Below are 20,693 nucleotides of genomic sequence, written 5' to 3' on the forward strand. Positions count from 1 at the left end.
GCGGAGAGATTGGTTCCTTGTTAGGAAATGAATTACTTTGTTAAGACGGTGCACACACACACACACACGCACACACACACACACACACACACACACACACACACACACACACACACACACACACACACACACACACACACACACACACACACACACATTCTTATCATATGTGTGCTGTCTTTCAGCTTTTATCAACTTGCCTGGATACACTTAATGGGTATTTGGATTGGTTCCCATATAAAGGACTTACAGTCCTTTAGTTTTATTTCAGCAGCAGAAGTTTTTAATGGCTTCTGGATCTCTGGGTAAATACTGAAGCTACGCAGTTTACTCTTTGGAAAGGGATTATTTGTGAATAAATATAATTATTGATATATGTGTAAAAAGAAAAAACAAATGATTATACTATGGCAAGTTTTTTTCTTTCAGCTTAATGGGAGTTATCTATAGTGATAACAATGGTGCAAAATTATGTCAAATTGCATAGTTTTAAGTAAAGAAACTACAGATTTTTGAGGGAGGACCCCTAAACCAATATCTCCTTGTGATCTTTAATTCACTGTAAAATATGTTGGAGCATCCTGACTGTGACATTGCTGCTTAAACCTGGATGAATAGCTCACACGCCTCTGCCTGTCTGGCTGGCTGGCGTTGATTCAAGGCTGTAGGCATCCTATAATATATTATAAAGGGACACTAAAGGCTACAAATAAGAGAGGAAAGCACTTAAAAGTATTGACACCATATAATATACAGTGCATATTTGTTAATATGCAAACACACCACCATAACCCTAAGATGTTTCAGTTTGAGTAGTGTAGGCCTACTAGAGAAGATCCATAACCCAAGTATTATAATATAACACTACAATCACCATTGTCACACTGTAACATGCTTAAAGACAGAAATAATAAATAAATAGTTTATTATAGGACAGGTAGAAAGAGATTGCTGATATCGGCTGATACACACACCAAGGCTAAATTATTCGCCTGGTTTCAAAAAGGTTCAAATAGGTCTGGTTCTGTGTCCATTGTCGACTGTTTCTCCGACCTGTCGGAAGCATTGTAGGCTAGATTAAGAGTAATGACGGTACGCAGCGGTACACCATCAGCAAAACTAGAATTACCTCCAGTCAAGTTGCAGTTTACATCCGTGTTTTTTTCCAAATTTGTCATTACTTCGTCATTTAATCCTATTAGACATTTGTGAGAAATTGCATATGAGTTCTTGACAAGGGACGACCCTAGTGGAGTGTACAAACTCTAACTTCCTGTATAAGGTCAGTAGTTGAAACCTCTTGACATAGTCGATAACAGAAGGGGGGAAAAAAGTAACATTTCCCAGCAGTACTACAACCTCAAGACTTGAAAGAGCCGGTTCCAGCCCGGTTCCAGATCTCTGAATCACCGCCCACATCTCTGATTTGTTAAGCAATTCCAAAAGACGTGTTATGCCCATTGATGGCTGTTTGGAGAGCTGCTTAGGCCGGTTAGAGAGACAACTGAGCTCAGGAGAGAAGAATGGGGACGTCATCTCCCTACATAGCTAGCTAGCTACCTAGCATACATTCATGGGAAAACGGCCACAGATTAACAGTGAAAAGAGTGGTTGAGATTGCAGAATGGTCTGCTCTGAGTACTATTACTTTATTTGGAGTACAAAAATATAAATATACATATATATATATATATACATATATTCTGAAATTGGCAGGTATTCATTATTCTTTGCTAACCAGCAGTTGAGCCAGTACGTAAATCAGGAACACTGGAGGAGGAAATCCCACGAGGAAGTCAGAAACAGATCATCACAGAAGGCTGCCAGAGAACAGAGATTTGAAACTGATGAGAGAGCTTTCCAAAACCTCCCAACTGTTATCGAGAAACTTAATCTTAAGACCTCCACATCTCACAGTAACCCTGAACCCAAACCACGATACATACTCCCACATTTTAAAACTAAAAGCTGGTCTCTCTCTCAGCAGCAGCAGCAGCCGTGGTGGTGAGTAACCGCGCCGTCAAATATGAAGCACATTTTTAGTTTTTCTTGCAGTTTGAAGCTACAGGAACAAGTTTGATAAGAGCTGGATTTTAAGATGTTCATGCTTCTGAAAACACACATTAATTATGTTTCCTGCCCGCCTATCATTGTGTGTGCATTAAACAGTGTGTATATGTTTGTGTACGTGTGTTTACAGTGTAAGGCTCACAGTAACAAGGCTGAACATCAATCTTCCCTTCTCCCCTGACAACACTTCTGATTTATATGGAGAGGGACCGCAGTGTCCGCACACAGACACACACATCTGTCAGTGACAAACAGCACCATTTAACACCCTGACACGGGAGCTGAGACTCTCTGGTTCAGTGTCCCCATCGCTTCACTGCTCTTGAGTCCAGCTGCACTGGAAATTCCCAGACTGCATTTGTAGAAAGCAGTGAGTACTTTGGCTCAGACAAAGGTGGTCTGAGTGCTGTTTCCCCCCCCCCTCTGTATTTGCTTGGAATCTTCGATGATGTCGATTTGTGATCACAGAACAGGTTGGTAGCTGTATCTGTATTCCCAGCAGGAAGTCATCGCACGCTCTCTGCCTTCTGTTTTCGATTTTCATGGACAAAATAGGATGCGAGCCAGCACCTTTAAATGGAACTCTGCTGGGAAATTGTGAATTGCCTCCATCAGGTGGCGTCTGAGTCAAAAGGGTCCAACTGTAGACCTTGTGCGTAGATTCGCAACACCCATTGAAACACACTCTGTTTCCCAATGTGCCAACGCCAATATGATCGTAAACTTTCAATTGGTTTATAACTAAATACCTGCACAATGGTGCAAGAAACTGCTCCAGGGGCGCCGTGCAATGGCGGACCCTGCACTTAGCCCCCCCCCCTGTACGTTGTATTTAGTACTACTTAGCACATGTTAGCGCCAGAAGGCTGAATTAAGATGGTGATCTCGTCAAAGAGTACGCCTGCTTAGCATCGGCATGATAGCATTGACATTGTGAGCTTTTCAGCACCATGGATGTGGCTATCATGCTAAAATAAAAATTGCATTTAGCTGAAAGCACCGCAGTGCAGCCTCACAGAGCATGACTGTGCACTCTCAGTCGTGTCTATTGTTGCTGATGATGTATTGCTGTTGTTTACTTGTGTGTGCTCTGGCCATCAAACGATGCAACTCTACATGATGATGATGATTTCTAATTGCTAATGCTCGTAACACTTAAAATTCAAAGGAAACACACATTAAAAACTACAAAATGATTTGTCATGTTCTCTGAGCTGCTGTGAGATTTAAAAGTTTAGAGACGCAAATTAGAAAAAAAGTTTTGAGGCTTCAATCATTAGCATTATGTCCCCTTCTGCCAGCTGTGTGCGGCAGCTGATGAATAGAACCAGCGAACAGAGCGTTAATTATGTCTGAGTTAATTTGATGAAATTTAATATGGTAAACAGCTCTTTTCCATCGCCCCCATAAGTCTGAATTAATAACTACAAAAAGCTCTTCCTCCTCTCTGGCTCGCTCTCCTTTTATTTTTCTCTCAGAAGAACTTTTATGTTTTCCAAGAATATAACAAACGACTTCCCTTCAGCTTGACGAGTCGGGGTTGTTCGCATAGAGTGAAGTGTTTTCATCACTTCTATTTCACATTAGTGTACATGCGACAATCACTGTCAGCCAAGTGTTTGAACCGTTTATTCATTACATTTAGCAGTTTTAGTAACAGTTTAAATTTACTGTACTCACTGACCAACTGCTTTTCAAACACTCCAATCTCTTTTCTATTCATCTTGTAACTAGGCAAGGCTTGTTTTTAGCCGAGCCAATTGTCAGAAATGCACCTGCTACTGAAGCAGTTGTTTATCACTAAGTGATCTAAGTAATTGTTTTTTTTAATAAAATATGTGAATCACCGCAACATACAGTCATAAATGAGCACAACAAATATGAAGCTGATGGATCCAGTGTTGTGCAGGATTATTCGTGGACAGACAGATACTCACACCAACGACCGAACGCATGATCTCCCCACAAGCTAACTCCTACCAGAACATTGATACATTGTAAAAACATAACTCCTTCATAGTTTAAATTAGCATAAAAATATATATATTTTGCAATTCATTAATGCTATGACATAATTGGCACGTTAATGTTTTAAAAACTTTTGGGAATGAAACTTGCTGATGATTTGAAGGAAACATTAAAATGAAATGAAATAAAAGTTGAAGAGCATGAGACGACTTGAGACCAGCGATTATTTGAACTATTTTACAATCAAGAATTTGAAGCTAGTCTGAATCCACGAGTATGCAGACACACACATACACACACACACACACACACACACACACACATATATATACACACTCTAGTAGAGGGAAAAAGCTTACCTTGATCATTGGCCATCTTGTCTGGATGTTCCACTGAAACAGCAACAGAGGGAGACAGCAAACGTATCGAATATAAAACAAAGGAATTTACAGATGAAGCAGATCTTGATCTTCAGTCTCACACACACACACACACACTCTCTCTGACAGACCTTTGGCGGTCCTAAAGTGGACGGGCTCAGACAGCGGGCCGACTCCTTTGGCGTTCTTGGCCTGAATCCTGAAGTAATAAACCGTGTCGAGGTTCAAATCCACGACCTGATGGGTCAGCCGGTCACCGGTGATCGCCTCCATCACCCAATCATCTATGGGCATGTTCTTATCCAGCGTGTAGTACAGGATGTAACCTGACAGACAAAACATCATACGATTAATAAGAGGAACATTTATATCCACAGTGAAGTATTGTTAACATTAGTGGTTTGCGTTCCAGTTTCTAATAAAATTGAAAGATTAAAATATTTGACATGTTGAATTTGGGACCAAAGACATCTCATATTTCCATTTTAATATTTTATTTTATTTTATCTATTTATTTATTTATTCACCCAGAAGACTTAATATTTGAACATGTTAATATGCAGAATGTTTGTTACAGGATAAGAACATACACATATTTAGACGTAGGGTGGGACATTTGACAAAAGAATATGTATAAGATCTAAAAATATCTGATCTGTATGTGTGTGTGTGTGTGTGTGTGTGTGTGTGTGTGTGTGTGTGTGTGTGTGTGTGTTTGGCGTTGTGTTGTACTGTTATCCCTGCAGGGAGCGTTTGATTCGTCCTCCAGGACACTGCAGGAGCAGCAGAGCTCGTTAAAACAGACGGGTTTACAGTCAGGTCGATCGCCCAGAGGAGAGAGAGAACAATGGAGGAAAGTATGTGTGTGTGTGTGTGTGTGTGTGTGTGTGTGTGTGTGTGTGTGTGTGTGTGTGGGTGTGTGTGTGTTTGTGCACGAAGAGCAACAACTGAATTCTCAATATCTTTGATATTTTAAGAACATCATTTTTATATATTTTACAGATTACAATGATTAATCTGTTTTTAAAATAAATAATCACCAGGTTAATTGAAAATCAAAATAACTATTACCTCTGATGGATAGTGTGTGTGCGCTGTGATTGGACAGTGTACCTTGGATGAGTAGAGGGCTGTACTTGTGCTGTTTGCTGTGCGAACCCTCACCTGTGATTCGGCCATTGGCCTCCATCGGCGGTTGCCAGCTGATTAAAATGGCGCGGGGTCGTCCCTCGCGACTGATCACTGTCAAATCTTTGGGGGCGGAGCTAGGAGCTGTCAGTTATGGAGGGTCATGAAAAGGGGGAAAAAAAATAAGCGTCAGCAGTGGAAGAATGAGTTAATGCTGTGGTTAGCTTCAGTTTCTAAATAGCAGTTAACCAAGGTGTTATTATATGAAAATCCAATCATCTCTTCTTCCTGTGCTTACGTAAGCGAGCACCAACCAATTGTAACCAACCATATGATGACATCCATCCATCCATCCATCAATCTGCAACTTTTAGTGACTATGGAGGTGTATGTTTGGAGCTATCAGACCTCTGTAGCTCCGTATTGCGCTACATAATCCCGCCCACTTTTTAGCGGTCCAATCAAATGCGAAGGATTGATTTAAATTTCTCTTGTAACTGTACACCGCTCAAATAATCTGTTTCACTGGAGAATACGTCACAACACAGAAGCTACAGTCGCTCTAATGTCACTGGGACTTTAACCAGGGTAACCCTGCTTATCTGCACCTTTACAGTTTTATTAAAATGCAGCTAATGCGATTAAAGGACTTGTCCCACATTTCTAGGAAATGCTGTAATTTTCTTGCTTGCAGAGACAAGATGAGACGATCGATATCAGAATCGATACCTGTCTATTAAGTATGAAGCCTTAGCCAGGAGACTTAGTTTTGCTCTGCCTTAAGATTGGAGGCAGGGGACACAGCTAACCTCCGAAGTTCAAACAAGAGACTACAGAGCAGCTCTGTGAGACTGTAATTAGTCATAGCCCAACTTTGAGCTCAATGATGATGTCAGCACGCTACCATGCTCACAGCAACAATGTGAACATGCTATAATTTGCCAATTAGCACTAACACAAAGTACAGCTGAGGCGGATGGTAATGTCATTAGCTTTGCAGGTATTTGGTTTTAAACAAAGCGCCTGATGTTGGCGCTGGGTGAAAAGTCAGGGGGTCATGCAAGTTGTTGCAATTTTCTCCTGAAGGGGACATTAATGTCTCTATCAAGCTTCATGGCAATCAATCCATTAGTTGTTGAGACATTTCCCTCCAAACCACAAAAGTGAAGCCCATAGAAAAGTCAGGGAATCACCAAAGTCAGTAGGATTCATGGCAATCCATCCAATAACCATTGATGTGGTCCGACCGACCGACAGACCGTACCCTACCAGAGACCGGATTCATTGTTATTTTATTTTTTTACAGAGTTGACTATCGGGTCAGTGAGGCATTCGTATCTTTGCTCCTTGTCAAAAGACGAAAGGTGTATAGTAGTTTATCATCCGAAGTTCCTGACAACAATCTATACGGTTCAGTTGTTCTGTGGCTTTGGTGTGACTTTCTTGTATTGCAGCAATCTGCTCTGTTTGAACTTGAGAGAAAAAGTGTGCCGAGGTTAACTTCCGTCACTTTCCTGAATTGTATCGCTCCTGTTGTGAAAATGTCAACCACTCGGCTTCGCAAACACGACTGTTTTCTCTCCTCGACTGTCACCACGGAGTCATAGATGTGATTAAAAACATGTTGTTAAGTTTCACACCGGGGCAGGCCCTCAAAGCTCACATTCCCAGCACTGGCTAATGAAACCTTGTTAAATCTGACATGATGCGCTGCGGGAAATCACAAGTTCCTGCTGAGCCTGTTAGCGACGGTGACAACCTGTACTTCTCAATAAATACAGAGGGAGGCCCTCGGGACAATACACCTGGCCTGCACATAGCTGCTGGAGAGAAGGTATTGTTTCCAGTGTTAAAAACACTGGAAACACTTCTCTACAGTTTACAGTCAATGCTACTGAGTGGTGGACTACTCAGCCCGATCTGCATCAACAAAAAAACAGTCTGGGTTGTTTTTATCTCTTTATACCAATCACAATCGTCTTGGGCAGCGCTCAGACCAGGATGCAGCGGTGGTGCCATTGCAAAATATATAGCACAGATAGCAAAAGGGAAGGAGAATGATACACACGGCCAACGGCAAATTTATACCCACAGTCTACATCCAGTGAGTAAGACTACTACCGAAATAATCATTTCTACTGAAAAACACAGTTTGGATTCAATTGAACCGACACCGTTAGCGTACATCTCCCAAAATGACTGTTAGCACTAATAAAAAGCATTCACCACCCTCACAGGGTGTTGTGAGTGATTTGACAGGTAGTAAGAGCTAATATAAAGGCCCTGTATCTAAACTCTTTCAATTAACAGCCACTGGTTACAGTCAAGGAACAATCGAATGGGTTCAATGTTATCGCAGGTGTATTTCAAAAGGAGGATGTTAATGGATTTCCAGTCACAGACATATCCTGAAGGTGGACCACACCATAATTGCAGCAGAACTGCGAATCGTTTCGCTTCTATTTTGAGACTTTTCTCCCAAGAGAAAACAAGCCTCTTAAATCCTTATAGAAAATGCCCAAAGAAGGTGACAAAGCCCACTTGCGGCTATATGAGTTATGACTGGCTTGTTTGTTTGGGGGGAAAGCAGGAAGTCAGGTGACTGTTACAGAGCTACTATTTACTATTCAGTTGGTTGCAATCTCCAACCTCACCCCTAGATGCCAATCAATACATACTGGTGCTTTTAATTAATATTTATTTATTCACTTATTGTACAGATAGAATGGACACCATCCATGGCGGGCATCTAAGTGTGGGAGGCATGAAAATTGCATGACAATCTGCCCATAACATTTCCACATTTCTAACTGTACAATAAGTGAAAGTTTGAGACAGATCAGAGGATCAGCAAAATCATTTGGATTCATCCTCTGGGGAGCACCTGGTGTCTTTAGGACTCTTCTGTGTTTATTTCTAACAGTAAGGCAGAGGTATTATAGGCTGCAGTGAAGGAAGCTTGTTCTGTGTTTTGCTGTAAAACACGTGGTCAGAGTGTCCAGAGATGGTGGATGACTGCAGGGACTGAGTGGGCTCAGTCCGTCTGCTCGCTCTGAATGTCAATGTATTCCAGCAGGCCCCGGGGAGCCGGCGGTGGTAATGCCGTTCACGCTTAATTGGGTGACAAATCCGACAAACATGATTGTAAACATCCTGAAAGGGATACCTTGACATTTTGATTTCGGTCTGTGGTTGGGTTTCATTGTTGCAGAGGGTTGTTGTGTGTGTGTGGGGGAAGAGTGGAGTTTCTGCATTACACCTCACTGAACCAAAACAAGATTTCTGTGCATTGTTAAACCCTGTGTTAGAAGTCATCTCTGTTCAGGAGGGGAAAGAAAACAAGAAGGTTCCACCCCGATATTGTTTTGGTGAATCCTTGTTTCCCAAAACCTGCCCTCTTTGAGTGTATCCCTGTTGTTCCCAGAATGACTTTCAACAAATCCTCCAGAGAAAGACGGAGCTGTCTGTGTTCAGCTGAGTTTTGCATGACAGTGAAGAGAAAGTGAGGGAGGAACATTTTAGCACAACTGAAAAAAGAATCACCTACTTATTAGAGTTGTAAAAGTTCCTTCTTGACTTTGTAAACAGAAGTTTGACAACAACAAAACTTAACTCAAGGTTCATCCAATGGAGTTCATTCAGTGTTTGTTCCATGGATTTATAAAAAGAACTGGATACAGCGTTGGAGGCGGGATACAGCGTTGGATGCGGGGTCTGATTCATTCTTATGGTAGCTGCTCAATGGTGCATGAAGCCAAATGACTCGACTGCATAGACTGTATATAAGAAGTGGACATAGTCATCGTGATATCACCCATTGGTTAGTGGACTGCCGTTTTAAAGCCTCGAGTTCGGAGATTTGGCTATCGCCATCTTGGCTTTTTTTTCAACCAGTGAACGTAAGTTAACCTATTTGGAATGCGGAGGAGTGTTCCTCAGTAAACGACTGTAGAAGCAGCAGCAAACTGTCAATCACAGGTAGCTCCGCCCTAAAGCATCCCCTGCTTTATGTTCTATTTGACTCTAAATGGACCATCATTTACTAAATGAACATCATGCTGTATTGAAGAAGACTTGAAACTAGAGATTGAGACCATAAACTCATGTTTATAATGTTTACTGAGGTAATAAATCAAGTGAGAAGTAGAGTCATTTTCTCATAGACTTCTATACAATCTGACTTATTTTTGCAACCAGAGGAGTCGCCCCCTGCTGGTCAGTATAGAGAATGCAGGTTTTAAGACACTTCTGCATTGGTTTCACTCAGCAGAACCAGATGTTTGCCGCCTGGTCGACTGCCTAGTAATAAAAAACAGGAATCTTTCACATCTATGGGACCAAAGGGCAAGTGCACTAGAATTTCCTTTAACCCCGCCTCAAAGCCAGTCTTAAGCTCATTCACATGAAGAAAATAACTCTGGATTTGGCTTTTAGTGCATTTTACAACTCTTTGGACCTAATGATTTCAAGTGTCCTGTCCATCTACGTTCCGACCCTGATCTATGATCATGAGCTTTGGGTAGTGACCGGAAAAATTAGATCACTGATACAAGTGACCGAAATGGGCTTCCTTCATTGGGTTGCCGGGCTCAGCCTTAGAGAAAGGGTGAGGAGCTCAGACATCAAGGAGGAGAGTTGCTGCTCCTCTGCGTCGAAAGGGGCCAGCTGAGGGGGTTCGGGCATCATATCAGGATGCCTCCCCGACGACCCCCTTTAGAGGTTTTCCGGGCAAGTTCAACTCGTAAGAGGCCCCGGGGTAGACCCACAACTTAGATATCGTCTGGCCTGGGAATGCCTCTGGGTCCACTAGGTAGCGCTGGAAAACGTTACTGGGGATAGGGACATCTGGAATACCCTCCTGAGCCTCCTGCCCCCGAGACCGGCCCCGGATAAGCAGAAGATGATGGATGGATAGATGTATGGATATTCAAATATTCATAATGGGAAATTGATTCACCTAAAAATAAATGATCTAATTATAGAGATGTCCAATCGTATTCATGCTGTTGTAAAGCGTGGCCATTACAACCTGACATCTCTTAGTATTACTCTGCTGATATGTTGATGCCAAGGCGATTTGCTGCTGCAGCTCTCTCCACCACCCCAAACTCTTCCTTATGTGCTACACTTTGGTATCATTAATTTAACTAACATTTAAGGTTCATCTATATTTCAATCCGAGATTCTGTACCATTACACGGTATGTTAGGGTTGACTGGTTCTACAGCAGAACTCTTGTTGCTGCTCGCATTCTTGAGAACTTTGTCAAAGAACAGAACCTTTAACTCCAAATATGAAACTGTATAAAAAGATGCAACATATTTTTATTTCTTTGATGTTTCCTAAATGTCTATCTCAGCATGTGGAAAATGCTCAGTTGTATAAATCAATGGAACTCATCATAAGAATCTCAGTGGTTCTCAGGATCTTCCACAAACCGTTCAACACCTTAAGATCTCTGCTGGCACACCCTAAAAACGGACTGGAGTCGTGTATGACAATATGTGACAACTGAAGGGAACACTCTATGGTGAAATGACAAAGCACCCCAATGGATGTTTAAGGGTTAAGACTTGCCTTTTGAAGAAGGTTAGAATTAAGTGTAGGTTAGGTTAAGATACGGTCGGAATACATCCCAAGGATGTAGTTTGTAGTGGACAAGTACAAGTAGCATTTAATATAAAACTCCTCCAATGATAAAAAGATCTTCTTAAAAAGAAATTGGTTGAATAATATTATGCCTGAGGGCCAGGTTTTAGGGATGTGTAGAAACACAAGCGTGTGTCTCAGAGACCTACCTGCTTCGTACGTCGTGGCGTGCGCCGTCATACTCCAAGTGCTGGACTTGCGGCCTTTGGTTACCATGACAGCAAACTCGTACATGGTGTTTGGTTTGAGGCCGGTGACCGTGTGGCTGAGCGCCGTGGTGTCTGCAGACTGGACACACAATAGAGTTGTAGAATTCACATGGTTTTACAACAAACATGGAGACAGACAGACAGACAAACAGATATAGATTCTCCCTTGACTCAACAACAAAAAAAATTGCACAAAAGGAAAATAAAAAGATTGTCTGTCATGACAAAAGACGAAAGCTACTGTTACAATTTAATATATAGAAGAAACCATAGAGATATGCTGTCTTTAAGAAAGATGTATCCAAGACATAATGAGTTGAATAATGCCACTCATAAAAAGTTGAGAGTGCGTTCCTCCTCCGAGCATCTTATTTCATGTCTGTTGTGGAGACAGTCCGTCCTTGTGTTTGTACTTTAAACATTATTTCTATCTAAGACTTCAACATCAGTGTATATTAAAATACCCCAGCAGCTGCATGCACTCTTTTCAGTTTTCACTTTAAGACCAGACATCTTCTTGTCCTTGTGGCACAAAGAAAATGTCTTATTTTCAAAGATAATAAGGACAGACACCTCTCTCTCTGCCTGTCCCCAGCTGCAGTTTATTAAGGTGAGCAGACTGTCTGCCCTTGTATAGATTTCCTATTTACAGGGTTTTTGAAGTTTTCCACAAGTTCAGAGAAGAAAAGAAGTCTCAGCAGGTGAACAGGAGAACATTGTCTTGCTTTCAGAACAAATCCAAATAATTCAGTACCGTACAGCCAATCAATCTTAACTGTTTCTGTCAGCTGAGAATAATTTCCTAAGAGATGTCTTGATCAATAAAAGCTTCTGAAATGGACATAAAACAAACAAACAGTGCAATTTTACTCCAGTCTGTCTCAGATCGCTGTAACTCTGGTGTGAAACTCCGTGATACATGTTTACAGTAGCTGTGCTCTATTTAGTCTTTCTGGAGAGCCACTTGTTATATAGCTGCAAGCGAGAGGGCACCTGCTTTAATTGAGTTCAGGCAGCGCTGGAGGTGGCAGGTTTGACATTTTATCCCTCAGATGATAATCATTTGCTGTGATAACGCTTCTTGTTCAGAAGGAGTATTAATAAGGTGTACTTGAAACATAGATAAGGAGGCATAATACACATGTACGCAACATCTTATTCATTCCGTTGCAGACAGAAAAAAAAAGGATTGAGCTTGTAAGAGAGCAGAGGTGGGACTTGTTCTCACATCTTATGAGGTCCGAGTCAAGTCACAAGTTTAAAAAAGTCCCAAATCAATTCCAGGCCTAAAACTATATATAATTCGAAACAAATTCTATCTGACAGGTAATGGCAAAGGTCCAGTAATGACTGGTAAGTTCAATGACAAGTCTAATTGATAAATCCCTAACAAGTCATTATTTTACAGGTTATCAAGTAGAGACAGCTAAATTCCAAGTTAAGTCTCAAATCATGACAGGTAAGTCCTAAATTAAGCCTTAAGTCAAGACAGGTATGTTCCAAGTCAAGTCTCAAGTTAAGACAGGTAAGTTTCACTTCAAGTCTCAAATAGGGACAGGTAAGTCATAAGTTAAGCCCCAGGTCATGACCGGTAAGCCCCACTTCAAGTCTAAAGTCATGACAGGTAAGTCTTGAATCAAGCCTTGAGTCAAGACAAGTAGGTCACAAGTCAAGTCTCAAGTAGAGACAGGTTAGTCCCACTTCAAGTCCCAAGTCAAGACAGGTAAGTCCCACTTCAAGTCTTAAGTCAAGACAGGTAAGTCCCACTTCAACTCTCAAGTAGAGACAGGTTAGTCCCACTTCAAGTCTTAAGTCAAGACAGGTTAGTCCCACTTCAAGTCTCAAGTAGAGACAGGTAAGTCCCACTTCAAGTCTTAAGTCAAGACAGGTTAGTCCCACTTCAAGTCTCAAGTAGAGACAGGTTAGTCCCACTTCAAGTCTTAAGTCAAGACAGGTTAGTCCCACTTCAAGTCTCAAGTAGAGACAGGTTAGTCCCACTTCAAGTCTTAAGTCAAGACAGGTTAGTCCCACTTCAAGTCTCAAGTAGAGACAGGTTAGTCCCACTTCAAGTCTTAAGTCAAGACAGGTTAGTCCCACTTCAAGTCTCAAGTAGAGACAGGTAAGTCCCACTTCAAGTCTTAAGTACAGACAGGTTAGTCCCACTTCAAGTCTCAAGTAGAGACAGGTAAGTCCCACTTCAAGTCTCAAGTAATGATGGTAAGTTCAAAGTCCATTCTCAAGTTAAGACAGGTAAGTCCAAGGTCAAATCTCAAGTTAAGACAGATAAGTCCTAAATTAAGTCTTAAGTTGAGGCAGGAAGTAGGCTTGAGAATATTAAGTCATTCCAAGTCAAAAGTCTAAGTTAAGTCAAGTCCCAAATCAACGGTTTTCCTCAAGTCTTTTGTCAAGTCTTTTGGGGTTTTGTCAAGTCCAGTCTAAAGTCACCAGATCCATGACTCAAGTCTATCTCATCCCCAAGTCATGTCCACATTTTAGGAGGAGATTATACTAAACTCAGAAGTGATGTACAGCTGCACATTAACACCATGGATTGACTGTCCGTGTTCACCTTGTACTTTCCACTGGTGGAGTAGCTGGTCTTCCACTTGACGGAGTAGTACCGGACTTCAGACGCCTTCTGGTTTTTGGTCATGGAGTTGTCGGCCCAGGAGACGCGGACCGAGTCCGAGGACAGAGCCACAGCTTGGACCCCCACCGGGGGGATCATGGGAGTGCTGGTGTCTGGCATGGGAGTGGGGTATTTATCAAAGAGGTGGAAGAGGTCATCCTCAGATGGGTCTATGGGGTCTGGGGTGGGGGTGGGGTTGTTAACGGTAACCAGGTTGTTTGGGGATAATTAATGAAATCATTCAGTGTAATGAATGTGTGATAATGAATATTTATATAAGCAAATGAGTGTGACACAAGCATATATTCAGATTAATATAGGTTTGTTATGTGTCCATATACACACAGATGATAAAAAACAAAACAACAACATAATAAATACAAGAGATGACATGCAAGTTTGGAATTCAGCAAGCAGCCATGTTGGTTTGAGAGGAGGGAAGAAGGAAATGAGGAGTGGATGGTTAAGGAAGGGAAAAACAGGAGAGGGAAGAGGAGAGAAAAAGGACAAAGGGTAAGAAAGTGAAAGGCGTTACTTTAAACAGGAAGTGGAGCCTCAGATCCACAGAGGGGCAAAGGACGAAACACTGTAACGAGCTGGAACACAACACCTGACAGTGTCAGAAACCTGGACATTTTTGAGTTAAATTATTATTGCTCTGAGGAGTAGAGCAGAGCCCTTCAACATGTATGTGAATCACACGTGTAATGTGTTTCACATGTGAAATCAACTATCGCTTACTTTACATTTTGGATTTAAAAATTACTTGAATACTAGAAAAATAAAACCACCACAATTTGAGCTACACTGACACTGTGTGGGTCTGTGTCTCCAACCAATCAGAATACAGATGCTGCCTTCATGTACCTTTAGAAATACCGTAAATGTGAGCATATCTTACACAACCTTTGTGAATCTAATTATCGAGTACTAGGACATGCAGTTTAACTCTAATGTGAATCAATTAAAAAAAGCGATATAATTTGAAATAAATTACGGTTTCCGACTCGCAGCACCTAAACACCTCATGGTGTTCATAAACGTGACTTCTGAATCAGGAACTTGAGGCTAAAGGAGCACTTGAAGGCAGCAGGACAGGAAACAGACGCTAGAGAGCTGGAATGAGGAGAGGTAAAGATATAAACACACACCAGTTGAACTTGGCAACGTTGTTTCCTGGTTCACTGCAAAGCTACTGTCATGAATTTCAACCGACACGTTATTTTTGGAGTAAAAAAAGCCTGCAGGGAAGCTGGAGGTGATGATTTTTAATGCAGGAAGATCTCTGTGAGGCTTGTTACTGAATGCTTTACCACCTGTAGCAAAAAAAAGGCTGAAATAAAAAAGGAATTTCAAAAATATGCTTGCTACTAAAAATACTGCTGTAAATAACAAAAATAACAATCATAAAATATTACAATTAAAACTAAAAATGAATAATAAAATGTAAAATATGAAGTAAAAACTAATATAAATACATCTGGAACTCTTTTCTTTCTTCTATTTTTAATGATGCTCCAGTTTTCAAAAAGAGACCAGAAGCTGATCCCTGCCTGTCCGTCTTTAACTTTCTGAATATAAGATCTATTATTATCTCAGTGCAACACTCACACACACTCGCACACACACACACACACACACACACACACACGCACACAGATTGTAGGAGTGTAACTGGAACAACTCTGCAGATAATTGCTGAGCTTCTTTAGGCTTCAACATCAGCCCTCAGATCCTCCTACAGTCCTACACTATCCAGACTTTTGACAGGCCAAAGTGGTGCTGCAGGTACAAATGGGCTCTCTTTTGGTTACCATGTGGGTTCAAACTCAACTGAACCACTGACCAGTAGTTCTTCTGGTTAATCCATGTAGTAACCAACAGACTAGTTTACCGTTAAAAAGGCCCGACCTGTAGTCAAAGACTCGCCTGGTTAAAGGCGTCTTGCTGATATTAGATTTGTTCAAACAGGTCCAGCTGTTTCCACAGACAATCAGGGTTCAGTAGTAATGGGGACGTCATCTTTCTACATAGCTAACTAGCTACAGAGCCAAGTTAAAAGCTGGTGACATCAGTAAAGTAAGAAACATGAGTTGTTTTTACAATGGCCAGGAGAGAGACACAATCTCTATGTGACAAACACAGTAAATGAAGTGAAAGCCACGTATAGCACTTAAACACAACGCACATTTGTGGATCGGAAGCTACCTAGAGTCTCAAAACTCAGCACACAAATGTGATCCGCACATATCAGGTGATCCGTTGGTACACATTTACCAACCTGTAAATAATGATGTAAAAAAGATATTTGTATGCTTTTCACCTTTTTTGGCTAGTTGGAAGTTGTACAATTATTTTACATTTGTTCAACTTCGTTGGTATTTTTTTATCGAAAAATACATTTGTGAACAGCATAAATTACATAAATAACATTTCAGAGATGGTTTTAGAAAACATTTAAATGATTGGCTTCCAACCTGTTTGATCATCTGACAACAGACGAAGTTCTGAACACTTTGCCAGGTGTTTGTATTTCTATCTGTCTGTCTGGATGGATTTTAGTCACCGTGATTATGTAAAGTGCCCGTAAACGGCTCTATTTTCACACGGTCTATGTTAAGAACGTCGCTCTTCTGGGACTTTAGAACGCTGCTTTTTACACCGTATAAAAATAGTCAAAAACGCCTTTTTTACAGCGTTTTTTCTTATGGTAATGAGCCCCTCCTATTTTTACTATATCATTCTCTGAATACTGTGCAATTCTCAATTTTATGCCATAAAAAGCGCCGTTTCTAACATAACTCGTGTGAAAATAGAAGCGTTTACTCGCACTTTCGACTTTGCAAAGATGCCGTCATGAAACTTCACAGATGTGTTGATATTAAATGAAGGTCGAGTTTAAAGATGGGCGTGGTCAGAGCGGGCGTTGGATGTAGAGGGGTAGGGAGTGTGGCTCAATGTGGCACAACATGGTCTCTACTTTTTACTCCGATTTCTCGATTTATACAGCGCGAAAGTCAAACTTATCGAGCTCTTGACTCTCTGTGTGAGTTCAGGTGAAGGCGACATCGGTCCTGGGAGATGAAGGAGGCTCGTCCTGTTGTGTCTGCAGTCTAAACGAGACCACTGAGAAAATCAACACTGACATCTAATGTGCTGCTGCTGAAGAGAGATGTACAGCTGCAGGCCAACATAGAGAGAGAGAGAGGGAGAGATTGATGAAAGAGGTGTTTGGAGCTGCGGGGCGAGCTGCAGCAGGCGATGTCGTGGTTAAACTGGTCGTCCAGCATCACAATAAAGCTCTGGTCAGGACAGAATACTGATAAGGATGGCACTCCTCCCTCCACTCTCTCCTCCCTCCATCCCTTATTTCCTTTTTCTTTCCATCCCTCCTTTGTCTGCTCGCTTTTCTTCATCATTTCCAAATTTTTCTGCACTCCCTCTTTTCTTTTTCCCTCCCTCCCATCCTGCATACCTCTCTCTTTTCCTGCTACTACCTCAATCCCGTCGTCTCCTTCCATCCCTCCCTCTGTCTTTCCTTCATTCCTCTTTCATTCCCTTCCTTTTTCTTCCATTACTTATGCTCCACACTTCCTCTCTGCCTCGCTACCTCTTTTCTCTCTCCCTCCATTCTTTCATATTGCTCTTATCCCACCTCCCCACTATCTCCCCCCCGTCTCCCTCCTTCTCCCTCTCTGCGGTCCTCCAGTCCTTGATTAAATGGCGGCGTGGCGGTTGAGGATCAGTTCTGTCTCTGCAGTGTGTGGGCGGCAGGGCGAGGGACGAGGCAGTATATTAACGAGGATCCCACCGTTAACGAGACGCTTTTTAAAGCTCTAGTAAAAAACTCTCCTGCAGCCTGCCACCATAAAGTGACGGAGAATTCAGCTTGTCCCGGCATGACAAGACAGACAGTGACTGTGTGTGTGTGTGTGTGTGTGTGTGTGTGTCACTGTTGATGACCTTGTCAGAACAGTAATGGGTTTAGTTTCTGTCTCAGCCCTCAGGGTCTCAGCTTATCAACTCCTGACTGTCACACTACAACTCCATGTGAGACTGTATCTCTACAGAACTCCATGTAAGACTATATATCTCTGGATATATGTATACATATTATATCTGTATGTTTACGGAACTCCACGTGTGCACATACTGTATTTCTATATAAGTGTTTAATGATTTTACATGTTTCTAAATGTTTCTAGAGATGTGTCTACATATCTCTATAGAATCTCTTTAGAATTCCAGATGTTTATATGTATCTCTTTAGAATTCCAGATGTGTATGTATCTCTTTAGAATTCCAGATGTGTATATGTAAACTCCAGATGCGTATATGAATTTCTAAAGAACTCCAGATGTGTATATGTATTTCTAAAGAACTCCGGATGTATATACATATTTCTAAAGAACTCCAGATGTGTATATCTATTTGTAAGGAACTCCAGAGGTGTATATCTATTTGTAAAGAACTCCAGATGTGTATATGAATTTCTAAGGAACTACAGATGTGTATATGTATCTCTAAAGAACTCCAGATGTGTATATGTATCTCTAAAGAACTACAGATGTGCATTTCTAAAGGTCTCTAGATGTGTATATGTGTTTCTAAAGACATCAAGAACTCCAGATGTGTCTACATATATCTTAATAATTCCAGATTTTTTTTACTTTTAAGAACTCCAGATGTGTCTACATGTCTCAAGAACTCCAGATGTGTCTAAATATCTCTTTTGAATTCCAGATATGTTATGTATCTCTATATAATTCTAGATGTATTATGTGTTACAGAACTCCAGATGTGTCCATGTATCTCTCCACAATTCCAGATGTGTTAAGGTTATCATCTATCCAGCACCAGCACAGATTTATCGCCTGTGTAGAACACTAAGCTAACCAGGAAATCAGCGTTTTTTGTTTTTTTTTGGAAGTGGAATTAAATGAATGAACTTTTTTAAATTGCTTTATCAAATAAGGGAAAACAATGTAGCAGCCCCCTATCAGACAGAATTATTATTCAAAGAATATAACTTTTTATATCTCAGAATATGTCTGGAGGGGAATCCTGTCAAGTAGACTGAGCCAGCAGCAGAACCTTTATCCAGTTGATAGTCTGGTTCCTTTGCTGCTCCGTGTAAACATCGGACGTTATAATCTGTTTCAGCAGACTGCAAAAGCTGTTTCTTTATGAATCTCGACGTGCGTTTGTGTGTTTGTTTCTGTGTGGCTAAAGACGCCTTTGTCCCAATGTGTTTTACTTTCTCTCTACATCCCACGCCTCTCCCTCTGTCTTCTCCTTGCTATCCCCATGCCCTCCTTCTCTCCCTGCTGTCATTCCCTCCTCTTCCCATGAGCTATCATTAAGGTCCATCAAATCTCTTCGCTCCCCCTGCCGTTTCTCTCTTTTTAGGATCCATACCCGACCTTCATCTCCCCTATCTCGCTCTCGCTCTTCATCGCTCCTCCCGTCCTCATTTTCAAGAAAACTCGATCAAAGACAACAAGAGCGAGTTGGAAATAATCTTTTGTTGAAAAGTTTATAATCACATCCCGTAATGAAGGTTAAGAAAATCACATCGTGAGGGTAGGAGGAACCTCAGAAACGTGGCATATTTATGAGCGCAATAAAGGATTTATGTCCGCCACGGGCTGCATGAGTGAGCAGAGGAGGGTCGGCTGTTTAATTCATAAGATGAAACTTGGCTGAGAGTTGGATGTGTTTCATTTATCTCACTTTTGCAGCCCATAGTCGGCAGGAAAAGCTAATGAGTCCCTCACTCACAGACACACAAACGCATCCCCTACAGTGATGGCAATGGGTGTGAGCCACACACCTAGTTCATACATGTTACACACACACACACACACACACACACACACACACACACAAACGGCTGGGACAGATGTTTTTACTCTGGATGAAGATGTCAGGACTCGGCACTGTTGGATGCAGATTGAGGCCCAAGTGCCGGACTATCTCTTTAAAATCGTTTCTCCTGAATCAACTACAAGTACAAACTTCCTCATGAAGGAGGATGATGGCTAAGCAATCATTCCCTGATGGACAACACCTCCCACCCCATGTGGGACGCCCTGGCAGCTCTGTGCAGCTCCTTCAGCCACCGGTTGATTCACCCCCGGTGTGTGAAGGAGAGGTACCGCAGGTCCTTCCTTCCTGCCGCTGTCAGGCTGCACAACCAGCTGTGCTCCCAGTAGACCACACAACACAACACAAAAATCTGTGCTATATATAAATACACCGTGCAATAAAAAATGATTCTGTCTGTATATATAATATTTTTTGTTATATTTTAACTATTGTGGATTTTTACTTTTGACTTATTACATATTCTTTAGTGTTTGTTACTTATTTACTTATTTAGATCTTGTTTTGACTATGTCTCTTGTTTGCACTATCCACTGTATGCTGCTGTAATCCTGTACATTTTCCCACTGCGGGACTAATAAAGGATTATTTTATTTAATCTTATTTTATGAATATCTTGAGTGAGATTGCAGATTATGTTCCCAAAACCAAGACATTTAGCCTATATTTAGGAAACCAGCTGCCTCTCCTGCTATAGTCGCTATTACTGCTGCTGCTACTAGTCTACGACTTGTGCTGCTAGTACCGCTAGTACCGCTAGTACCGCTAGTACCG

The 20,693-nt window shown here is 41.5% G+C and overlaps 1 protein-coding gene across 1 annotated transcript in view; it reads right to left on the reverse strand.

Moving 5' to 3' along the window:
• The window catches only part of dcc (DCC netrin 1 receptor), a 233,678-nt gene that overhangs the window by 46,458 nt on the left and 166,527 nt on the right, over positions 1 to 20,693 (reverse strand). The window contains exons 17-21 of the mRNA XM_076079935.1: positions 13,974 to 14,212; positions 11,345 to 11,483; positions 5,583 to 5,690; positions 4,550 to 4,744; positions 4,398 to 4,430 (exon numbers count right to left, since the gene is read on the reverse strand). Of these exons, the coding sequence (XP_075936050.1) occupies positions 4,398 to 4,430; positions 4,550 to 4,744; positions 5,583 to 5,690; positions 11,345 to 11,483; positions 13,974 to 14,212 (714 nt within the window). The remainder of the gene's footprint in view (positions 1 to 4,397; positions 4,431 to 4,549; positions 4,745 to 5,582; positions 5,691 to 11,344; positions 11,484 to 13,973; positions 14,213 to 20,693) is intronic.

This window comes from Anarhichas minor, unplaced genomic scaffold (assembly GCF_050575085.1).
Source record: "Anarhichas minor isolate MPS153535 unplaced genomic scaffold, ASM5057508v1 ptg000073l, whole genome shotgun sequence".
Taxonomy (NCBI): Eukaryota; Metazoa; Chordata; class Actinopteri; order Perciformes; family Anarhichadidae; genus Anarhichas; species Anarhichas minor.